Below are 12221 nucleotides of genomic sequence, written 5' to 3'. Positions count from 1 at the left end.
CGCATGGGAAATAACTGCATAAGATTGTCATCAAAGCAGTATTTTTAAAAGGTGAAATTTTTCCAAGCTAGACAACTATTTACCGTCTCACCCTCCACAGAGCAGCTCACAAGTAATTACACTAAGCAATACCAAACTAAAAAGCACTTCTTCCTTTCCCAAGCGATTTTAAAAGAACTTGTGTTAAGCATTTTTAAACGGTTTTACGCTGTTGCTGTATTTCACATCACGGGCATATCACTTATTAAGCTTACGCTGCCAAAGAGAGCTAGGTAACGTCAGTACTCTTACAGACATGCCACTTGCAGCAACTTTTCAATCATACTCATTTCAAAGTGGATTTTTCTGCATTTGTTTCCTTTAAAAACACAAAACAAGTACAAATGGACAAGAAGGTTATCCACAAAGGAACCATGTAAGGAATTGTGAAGGTAACAAATTAAGGCTATTAATCAGATAAAGACTTTGCCTAAGAGACTGTGTTTCTTTTTACATAGTTTAAATATTGGTTCTTTCTAGAGTTATTTTTGTTTGTTGATTTGTTTCACTTTCCCCGTCCATTTGACGACTAAAGTTATATCAGGAGAAAGGTAATTTAAATGGCATGTAAATATGGTTACAGAGGCAAGTTATAACAGAAAATTCGTATCTATTTATCAAAACTTGAAGCACAGGCTGGGAGATGTACTTAGAAGTTCAATGGTCGTATCTAAAGAATGTTAAATATGCCTGTCAACAAGGAACACACCCTATAACGAGGCCTGATCCTTATCCACAAGTTTCCTTTGGGTGAAAAATCATAGCAACTACTCAATTATAAGCTAATGAAAGATTAAGAATCATTTTCTTGGGTATTTCTTTTTGTTTATCTGTGCTTACAGTCTGTTAAAATAGAGCCCAAAATGTTGACCACACTAGTTTGTAAAGTGATAAATCCTATACTCTGGCTACTCATGAACCACTTAAGCAGCAATATACATTAGACAATGGTACGATACACTCATTAACGATCAAAGTACAATTACTCTAACCACTCAGGGATCAAATTCTACTTAGAATTAACATTTATTATAAGCAATAAAAGAAGGAGATTCAGAAAAGATTTCAAGATACCCATTATAAGAGTTTATAAGAGTACTGCTCCTCCCAAATTAAAATTTTAAAGTATCTAAAAAGCAAGAGTTCCATGTTACCTAAGTGCCTGTTTCAAAGCAGCATTTCCTTACTGAAACGGATCAATTTAATTTGGTAAAAAAGGTACAGGTAACTGAAAAACTATGTCTACACAGAATCTAGGCTGCTTTTATAAAACAATCCTGCAAATATTATTTCATTAACGCTTTACAGCATAAGGAAAGGAATGTCAGCTAATTTTAACCATAAGCTTTAACCAAAGTTACTGTAAAGGATGAAGACAGCTAAATGTATATGTGGGCACACCCTGCTCTACTGCACTTCACAGGTACTGCAGCCTCAACAAATTCAAAATTTGTGGCAACCCTGCATTGTCAGATGATGGTTAGAATTTTCTTTTGCAATACAGTATTTTTTAATTAAAGTATGTACATTTTTTTAAAGACATAATGCTATTGCACACTTAACAGACTACAGTCTAGTGTAGACATAACTTTTATGCGCACTGAGAAACAATGACAACAAAAACAGCGTGGCTTGCTTTACTATGGTGGTCTGGAACCAAACCTGCACAAGCTTTTAACCAAGTTTTCAACTCTGGGAAAACTTGTAGCCTCATTTTTTGGGAGACTTAAGCAACTTTCAAACTTTATCCATTTAGAAAGTCTTTGCAACAACTTTCTAAAGGCATAATCTTACCTACTCTAAGATTAGAATACAGAGGGGCCTTTGTCTTGTGATCTGTGTGTGGTCACTGGTATACAGACGAAGTCCCCAGTGCAGTATACCAGATTTGCAAAATGCACAGCAACTTCTTTCTAGGCTCTAAAAGCTTGAGGAGGAACAATTCTGTTTAAACAGAGTCACTTCTCACTCAAACCTAGTTCACCTGCTTACCTCCCATGATGTATTGGCAAGTGTTTGCGGTGGATCCCATGACTTCCTTCCACAAAAGCGTTGGGAGGCTTATGGTACACTGAGGCCAAAGAACCAATGTGGCAGATGAGCTCATCCAGCAGAGTTGGCTCAATAAGATCTGTCTCCTCAGAGATCAGTGGCTTCTCAGACAAGACTACTTCTTTGGCTGTGACAGGGTCGGTTGAGAGGAGGCGCCAATAAATATAGCCCCGGTCTCGAAGGTCAGGATTATCAGAATCCTAATGAAAAGGCAAAGGCAAGAAGTTTTAAATGTAACTTTTCTGCATATAGAAACCCAAACTGCTGGATTTATTATCCAGGCAATGCTGTAGTGATTTATCAGAGTTGGCTGTTAAGATATTTATACTCAATATATTGTTAATACAGTCATAATTCTGTAATCTCTAATGTTTCAAAGAATTTAAATATAAATTGAGATGAGTTAGTTCTAAGACTCAAATTCAAAAGGAAGTTGGGAAAAGGAAAATAAAGTTTAACCCAGTAAAAATTAACTGCTTGAGATGGCCTTGGGACACAAAAATAATGTTTTTAACTGCTGTAAATATTAGCAGGATTATTCATGAAACACATCTTACATATATTTCACCCATACCTGCTTTCTTCATTCAAATATTTATTAAGTATCTCCTATGGAGACACTTGCTAGGCCCTGGAAATAAAGACATAACACACAGTGCCTGATTTTAATGACCTCAAAGAGTATTAATTATTATAATATAGTACAAGACTTACTAGTATCTAAGTAGTAAAAAAACTGTTCAAGAGAGCACATAACTAAGTGCTTCCAAAAGGGGTGACACTTGAATGTAGTGTCCTTTTTTGTGTGTGTGGCAGTAAAAATAATTTTATACATGACCACAGCTAAATTTATCACCAACACATCACAGTTTAGAAACGTGTAATATAAAAATAAGTCCCTCTGGTCATCCAACCCTTCCCCACCTTAGCTCCCCAGCCCCAAAACAGCGTGGTATATACCTTACCAGGGCACTCCTATACATACATATATTAATATTTTATACAAAGCCAGCTTCGTATTATATATACTGCTCTGCAAGTTGCTTTCCCTATCAGCACATACAGCTGCCATTTCCACTTTACATGCAGCACTGTATCATTATTACTAGTGTCCTACTGATGGACAATAGATTGTTACCTCTTTCTCCCTCCTCCTTTCTACTTATTTTTGTGATCATTACAAAATAGCAATGAATATGCCGGTATCTACCTCTCAGAGTTTGTCTATACGGTGGCATTTATGCATGAATTGTTCCAGAGGTATCATGTTATTAAAGGCAACAATCAGTCCCATTTCAATTTCTGTATTTGAAACACACAAAAATATTTTCTTTAAACTAGGCCAATTTGAGGGTTTCTGAATGAGTTTTTAATGTAAGCAGATGAACTGGTTCATGATTTAGCCATTTAAGGAACTTCATTCAGCTCAATACCAGCAGTGATCCTAATGGTTTTAAATAGTTTTTCTTAATCATATATTGTTTAATTTGCAGTCAAAATCGATTGTGGTTAAAGACAGAAAAGCATAAAGAACACTGAGAAACAGCAAGTTAATACAGTATCAAAATGGTAAATTTTACCTCAAGATAATCCTTATCACACCCATATATTGCATTATTCTAATAAAAATGCACATATATATGCATTATTTACATCGAAATGTCTGTAGTATTTGAAATGCTAGGTTAAAAAAAGGAAAGTGATAATATCCAATTGAGTTTGTTTTGTTTTGTTGCATGTTGGGGGGGGAATTTGCTCTTGAGGAAGTGTTTATAAATAGCAGCTTGAAACCTCCTCACATAGATTTTCATTTGGAAACAAAGCTTGAACATTACAAAACATAAACAAGTTGATTTTTTAAAAAAGAGCAGAATATAAGTTTCTCCAAGTATCACACCAGGAAAGCAATCCTTACCCTAGCTTTTACTGATATTTAAATTAAAAGTTATGGGGAGGGTATAGCTCAAGTGGTAGAGTGCATACTTAGCATGCACGAGGTCCTGGGTTCAATCCCCAGTACCTCCCCTAAAAATAAACCTAATTACCTGCCCCCCAAGAAAAAAAACTTAAAAAAAAAGTTAATTTTAATCTGCATATTCAGTCCTCAAAGCACGTCATTTAAAATTTGTAGGTTATTTACGCTTTTTATTGCACAGTGAAAATGAACACTACACATAACTGAGAAAATCTGGTTTGTCTTTATAGATTAATAAAGTTGTTAAACATATTAAAATAAACTATATAACACAGCTTAACAAAATGCTGATCAAAATAAATTTTTTTAACTTCAAATTATTTCTCTCATATATCAGGTTCATATTTAACCAAATGGCAAAAAACAAAAAAAAACAAACAAAAAAAAACACAACAAAACCTGTGGGTTATTCATGAAATTACATACATCTATGAAAAAAGCTGAGTCCCCCCCAACAAATTCAAAACACTGAAAAAGGACAAACTGCTAGAGACAGAATCACTGGATCAAAGAGTATACACACTGTAAATTTTAAGTCACTGACTGAAAAATTTAATCCTACGAGAAATGAGTGCAAATTTTCCAGAACCGAAAGTCAAGAGTGGGCAAGGTTCTCCACTGTCCAAACTCGGTTATCCTCAGGGCTGGTTCTTTAGACCTACTTATCAGCTGCTTTCACTGCCTCACCATCCACATGGAGGACACAATAAATCAGGCCCAGTCAAGGCTTATGACAAGAAAATGGAACCTTTCTGTGACCTTAAAGTGCCATTACGTGTTTGGTGACTCAGAAAAAAATTTGGTTTTGGATCTACTGTACTTCTACTCCCACAGGGCTTTGTGAGGCACTCAAGAAAATAGTACATTTCTAAAATTTTGAGAGCTTCCAAAGCAATTCTCACCAGGCAAGTTCTAAAACAATAATTCTTAAACTATAATGTATCAACGTTTTAACACATCAGGAAAACAACTCAAAGTGCAGATTCCAGGAGCAAATCAGTTTTTGATTCATTATATCAAATGGGGGCCCAGGAATTTTTATTTTTAACAAGCAGCACAGGTGATTTTGATGATGGTGGCCTCTAGTTCACAGATAGAAAAACTAAAATGAAGACTTCTTTTGCATGTACTAAACTGAGTTTGAACTCTTACAGAAACCTAAAATACAGCTCTCCCACACCGCTTGTTAAATACAGATATATAGGCCTTAAAAGACAAGGGAGATGAAGACAGGGTTAAGAACTTGCAACACTGGAGTCAATCAAGGACACCTGCTTGTTTATAAGACCAGCCCTATCTACTTAGAGGTGAGCAGAGAGAGAAGGAGCAAGGCCAAAATTGTTTTTAGAAAATTGTTTTGGACTCCATCTTGAGAGACACACAAGTGGATGATCAAGGGTCTAGACCAGGAAACCTACGATGTTCAATACAGATAATATTAAATAGTTACTGCTTTGATGTTAGGAAATTGCTTTGCTTCAAGCAAAGGAAGATGCTTAAAAGGGAAGTTATTAAAAACACTTCAAAGAGCTCTTACAAATAAATTTTAAAAGATGTAAAATTAACAATAGGAAAGATGTATCTATTTTCCAACACAGTTGAATGTCAAGTAAGAGTCTCAGCAGTTAAGATGATTTTGACTATTTCACACATATCTAAACACGGTCAGCTTCAATTTGGCCAAGGCATGACTATGAGCACAATGTGAGCTGAGACAGACCATTTCCTGCTGTGATTCTAGGTCACCACCCAGCACTCCCATCTTTACCTTTTCCTTTCTTATTTTCTACTTCTAGCAGTAACTTTCATGGAGGGCCAAATATTGCTGATGTTTTGAAATATGGCCCTCAAGGGAGAGTCAAAACTCGAATACAAAGTAGATAATGCAATAATCAGAAATGCCATGATTCTTGAGGAAAATTCTTAGCTTCAGAGAAAGCTAAGAAACTATATAAATATGTATTTATCTCTGTCTGGGGGATGTTCTGAAGTGTTGGTACATAGGCCTCATTAAAGTCAAGTTTACTATATTAGCATCTAGAATATACACATATAAAGCTCTTTCTTTCATACAAGGTACAGAAGCTCCAGGACCTACAGCAAAAGATAGAAGTGCCCTTCAGGGCCCTATGATAAAGGCAAACACATTGCTAATTTAAAAGCAAGCAGTCTGCAGAGTCTGTAATAAGCACTATGTGATCAAGAAGTGGCAAATTCTATTCAAAATGGTCCTGTCGATGACCTATTTCACATTAATGTGAAAATGACTTCCTGCATCCAACCTAAACTGCTCTGATTCAGAAGATGATCAAGTTTTGCTCTTAGTACCAAGACACACCTGATCAGTGAAGGACAACTAACTGCCCAGTTCATTTCTCATGGACAGATGGTGGCCCACGGTCTGTCCTTGGCTTCAGTCGTATGGATGTTTCTTCACACCAACTGTAATGGGGTCAAGTGAAGGCTTAGAGACTTGGGAAAAGAGCAGGTTAAAAGTTTATTTATAATTTGTTGATAGGTCTCAATGGAAAAAATTGAGGTACAAGGGGGGAATACCTGTTTTCTGTGAAATTAATTTTCTGATATCCTTTAACTCAACTCCTGTTAGTCAACTGCTCCCTTAAAGGATGATCAAGCAGATAATTCCGAGTATTTTTTATGTGAATCAATATAATCAGACAAGACAATTATCTTAGTTTTTAGCTTCAGGCCTTCCTCACATTTGAGTTCACTGATTGTAAAATATCTGTGTTTGAATCAAGTGTCAGTGAAGTAGCCTCTGACTCTAGCCATTTTCTTGGCTGTATTTTTCCAGGGTTGTACAGCATATTCTAAAAACAATTTATTTAATAATTTTGTGTACTTTACAGTATTCTGTTAAATACTCAAAAAATACCTTATCTGCCCGCTGAACTTCTTTTCCTTAAAATGGATTCCTGGCATTTCTAAAATTAAATACTGCCAGGGGAAAAATAGAACTTTGCATTATCATGTAGCAAATAACATGCCTTGACCACTAACAGAGAATGTACTGGCAACTACTCAAGGTTCACATCTGTGGTCTCAGTTTGGAACTGGGATTTAAGAAGATTTCAGTGTATAGTGATCTGCCTCCAAGTGTCTTCCCCAATTCTGCTTGTTGGAATCAATGTAACACCTCAACTGTACTAGTTACAGTATTTACCAAATACAGTTCTCCAATTGTGTTCATTTTTCCATATGAAATGAAGTTCAGGACTAGGCAAAGTATTATGAAAGAGCTTCAGATTTTGATAAAACCGTAAAGAGATGAAAAAGAAAAATGGTCAACTGAGTATCTGTCAGATTCCATGTGTAGACACAAACCGTAACTCTTGACAGCCAGCTAAAGCCAGTCTGTTCTCAATACTGGATCATGATGGACTGATGATCACTACACCAGTTACAGTAGAAGAAGTAATTACTTTGATTTTTGTGTATCTGGCTGGTTGCCGCATTCCTGAAATCAGAACCCTTCCTATGTAGACCAAAAATATCAAATAATTAAGAAAACAGCATTTGTACTTCAAAGTTATTTAAAGAGAAAGGCAACCACTCTAGAAGGTAGAACAGCACATGAGCTCTTTGTCGAGGCACTGAATGTCTCTCTATATGGTACTTCCATTTGAAAGCTAGTATTAAGTTTCCCAGAAGGAGGTACTGTGAGACTCAGTGTCATTTTCACAAGGGCATGTCCTCCCTTAACACTAAAGAGTCTAATCAAGTTTAATTTTCATGAATAGTCATTAAAAACTGGAGTCAGTCAATTCATTTAAAAGTGATATAACCAGTTCCAATTCAGCAGAATATGTAAAAGAAGCATTGTTTTTATTTTTTAACAGAATCTAAAAACTGCACTTCTGTTTAAAATTTCCCCAGATGAACCTTCTTGGGAGAAGTTTTGCAATTTCCTGGGATTTGAAACAAGACAAACAAACCCCATGCTTTTTCCAGATTTCTTACCTGTGTTGCCAAACTCAAGACCTGCTGTACCAGCTCCTGTGTTTCTGACGGTTTCTTGAGAAACAGTTTCACAATGGCAGTAAGCAGAGTGAGCTGCACCTAAGCAAACGTCATTTAATAGATTAAGTGACAGGAATTTGCATTATTCCCCACCATCATTTCCAAAGTGGCATTTCCAACTATAACTTACTATGAGGTCTTCCTGATTTTAACTGAGACAAATGTTAAAACTCAGCCAATATCAACACCAGCAGTCAAAGATTTTCATCAACTAAAAATTCACTAGCTCCTATCTCCAACGTGCATTTCGGACATCAAAAATTGCTTGTTTGTTTCTGGCCCAGATAATCACCTGTATTTCTTAAAGTACATGCTAACATACTGACAGCAAGAAAACGTTCCTGATCAAATTCTTTATTATTTACTTCTACCAAAGCTACAACTTCCAGGGACTTAGGGAATCATCTGGCAAGAGCAAAAACAGCAGAATTATGCCAGACCACAGCCAATTAAGAGTGGCCTGCTGAACCATGAAGGTGACTTGCTTGCATGTGTTCCCTGTAAGGATCTATTAAAATTACTGATGGATTACATACATGAACATCAATTTGCAGTGAGTACAAGTGCCAGGGGATAAAGATTTAATAATTTATCTGCTTCTGAGGACGCATGACTTGAAGGTCAGGGTCTCTCAATTTTCGTAGAGGACAGATAGGAGATGAGGAGTCTAACCATCCATAGAGAATTTTTTCAAATTGCACATGCCAGCCTTTCACCCCAGCAAAAAACGCCAGTTGTAACTGAGCCACAACCATTACTAACAGTGATGGGTAATCTCTGTCATGTGACAGAAAATGACAAAGCAGTAACTGCTGCACTAAGCCAGCAGCTGTCAAAGTGTGCTTCTGGAGCAGCAGCAGCATTGCCACCCCGAACCTTGTAAGAGATGAACATGCTCAGGCCCACCTCAGACCTACTGAGTCAGAAACTCCAGGGGTGGGGCCCAGCAACCTGCGCTTAACACAGGTTAAACACCAGTGCTTAGCTGCTTCTAAGGCTCATTAAAGTTTGAGAACCGCTGGTCTAAGTTAGGAAGGCTTGTTCCACCAGAAGTTAGCACAACTGAAAAGGATCATTCCTTTTGGGAGGAAAATGAACATACTATATATAAATAAATTCACACACATGAAATTGCCTGAGCTTTATTTTTCCTGAAATCTTCCCCAAAAGATCTATTACATAAAATATAGATGAGAACTTACCTGGGTGCTTTCATCATGAAAACCTTCCAGGAAGCTCTCTAGTAACTCATCTGCATTGTCAATTCTTTCAGCATATTCTCCCACAATCCAAATCATAGCTGCACGAGCGTCTGGCTCATCCAGTGAGTCTAAGTTCTCACACAGAGTGGCAATGATACTTTCATATCTAATATAACAAAACAGACTGTGGTTACTGAGGGCAAACCTGAGAACTTTATTTAACAATGAAGGCTAGAAGCAAGACCACAAAGTACTCTACCCAAACCATCAACTACAAAGGCTTTTAGTCAACAGAATAGACAGGTCTTAAACCAGAAGATAATGTCTTAAATTTCCCTTCAATTATGTTTTAATAACTAGACCTTAAACTTTTATAAAAGCTTATCACATATTCTTTTCACAAGGAAAAACTCACCTGTGGTGTAAGGTAATACTACTACTTCATATTTCTAACAGTCTTTCTTATAACTAGATCAAAATTTTTCTTGGTATGTCATTTTGCCTTCATGGTAGAAGAACAGAAATCCCACTTTACTTTTAGGAAAAAGGAGTCAGACAACAGCATCCAGACCAGAAACAGTAATTTTGTCTCTTAATCCATCTTCTCTGCTTCCTACAGAAATCTTTACATCCTTTCCTCCCAAGGCACCCACACCAATGACTTGTTTCTCCAAAGAAACAAGCAATTCGAATATTATTTTTAAGCTCTCTCATTTTTTTTACCATATTGAATCCATTTCCCTGGCTAATGTAGTTTTAAACATCAGAATGAAACCATATAATAAATGAGATATGGACAACTGAAAAATACACTTAATTGTTGGCCCTACTTTCACTGATTAAACCAGCTTCTTGATAGCTCTTTCTTAAAATTTAACTGTCATAATCCCTTATTAATACAAACCAGAAACTGATGCATTTCTTTTTTTTTAAATTTCCTTTATATATTTTTATTTATTTATTTATTTATATTGGTGGGGGGAAGTAGTTAGGTTTACTTATTTATTTTTAGAGGAGGTACTGGGGATTGAACCTAGGACCTTTTGTATGCTAAAGCTTGTGCTCTACCACTTGAGCTATTCCCTCCCCACTGACACATTTCTTGATCAATCATATTAAGACATACATCTCCACACTTAATTAAAAAGTTCAGAAACCCAATATACCTCTTTTTTGGGAGAGTGGTAAAAATATATGATCCTTTTTCCAAAAATATCATTTCTAAATTAAAAATACATGGTATATATAATACTATAACGCTTAATAAATCACTACCTTGCTAAAATATTTCTTCTAATTTTGAGTGTGCCACTAAGCTAACTTAATGCAAGTCCACTTCATTTAACACTACCTTTAAGGACTAATCAGAAAGCTTCAGCACAATGTATCTCTATGATCTTAAGGCAAAATGAGACTTCGGATGCTTATAAGACCTGCTCTTATTTCATTCTTTCAGATTCCTTAATTGCTTGCCTTCAAAAGCAAATCTGACAAAGTATTTGTTTCATAAACTAAGAGGCCTCAATGTGAAAATTTTTTGTGGAGTGAAAACGTAGCTTTCACATGTTAATGGAAGCAGCTACAATACTTCAGAAAAGATCTGACACTCTGATAGTTTATTGTTACATGCTCTATGATTTTCTACAAGTACTAGGTAATATACAAAGTGAACAGTGAAGCTGTCACCTTCCTAGTTTTTACAACAGGTTGGCCAAATACTTTATCATTCAAACTGAGACATTTCTGAGACTGAAAAGGGGCACAACTATTAATTATGCCTAGTGACAGGCATAAACTAGATTATTCCCAGATAACCTCAAATATATAGGTATCCTATTTAACAGTAACTTCACCACCAAAGAATCTAGTTAACTTTAATATATGCCAATAGACAATGCATATTCAGATAGAGCTTCAATTCTTCTAAAAGTGAAAAGGCAGGGTGAAAAAAAAATGAGGTTTTAATCCCTGTGCTAACCACCCTGCATGTTTCTGATTTTTAATAAAGTATTCAATTACGGTTACACTACAAGGAATAATTCTTACCTAGTCAATCTCAAAATGCCTTACTCAGTCATTTCCTATATGATCTGAGGAAGAGAGGAAGATGTATTTGTACGTACTTGTTGGGGTACTTGCGGAAGATGTCTCTGATGACAACAATCGCCTCTTGGACCACATAATTTACTTTGGTCTGGATGAGATCAAGCAATGTGCTTACACAGCGCTCTGCAGATTGCTGCAAAGAGGAACATAATGAGAAGTCAGATGATCTATCTAACAACACAAACTCAACATAAAAAAATTTTTTTGGAAATATACAGGTGCATCAACTAAGGCAGACTGAAAGATGAGGCACTTAATTTGACCAACCTATACTGGAGTCTGGGTTATCTGATGGAGATACACAGAAATTCTAGATATACCCCAAACTTTACTCATTACAAAAGAGTCAGTGTAAGTGAAAAAAATCATCTTGGATAGCCAGGATGACAGAAATGAGAAAAGGCATAAGTCAACATAGGAGGAAAGAATAAGAATGAAAGAACAAGTCAAGGAAGGAGGTCTTTATCTGGAATTCATGAATGAGTACAGACAGCAGAAGGTATCTTTAAATCCCTTGAAATGAAACTGCTATATTTCGTATATGCACACGATTTCCAAGGAGAAGATCCACAGTTTGCATTATATTTTTAAAGTTAACTGTGACTCAAAAAACTTGAAGGAAAATTTGCCATCTTTTGGGTTATATAACTGAAAGTCTATGGCATTAGATAAACTGCAATTTTCCACATCCCATGGTTCATCTATAAAATAGAATTTAATCTTTTAGTCTTTAATCAATGAAGGTAACATGGAAGAATACAAATGACAAAACTGATGTACTGAAACTGTAAGTTATAGTTTTTAAA

The 12221-nt window shown here is 36.0% G+C and overlaps 1 protein-coding gene across 2 annotated transcripts in view; it reads right to left on the bottom strand.

Moving 5' to 3' along the window:
* AP2B1 (adaptor related protein complex 2 subunit beta 1) overlaps positions 1-12221 on the bottom strand; it is a 102530-nt gene that overhangs the window by 55231 nt on the left and 35078 nt on the right. For both annotated transcript variants that reach the window (XM_010949160.3, XM_010949161.3), the window contains exons 10-13: positions 11433-11548; positions 9310-9475; positions 8048-8146; positions 2032-2291 (exon numbers count right to left, since the gene is read on the bottom strand). In XM_010949160.3, coding sequence (XP_010947462.1) covers positions 2032-2291; positions 8048-8146; positions 9310-9475; positions 11433-11548 — 641 coding nt within the window. The remainder of the gene's footprint in view (positions 1-2031; positions 2292-8047; positions 8147-9309; positions 9476-11432; positions 11549-12221) is intronic.

Source organism: Camelus bactrianus, chromosome 16, assembly GCF_048773025.1.
Source record: "Camelus bactrianus isolate YW-2024 breed Bactrian camel chromosome 16, ASM4877302v1, whole genome shotgun sequence".
In the NCBI taxonomy this organism is placed as follows: Eukaryota; Metazoa; Chordata; class Mammalia; order Artiodactyla; family Camelidae; genus Camelus; species Camelus bactrianus.
The sequence above is the reverse complement of the archived record's forward strand: the minus strand, read 5'-3'. Positions and strand labels throughout refer to the sequence as shown.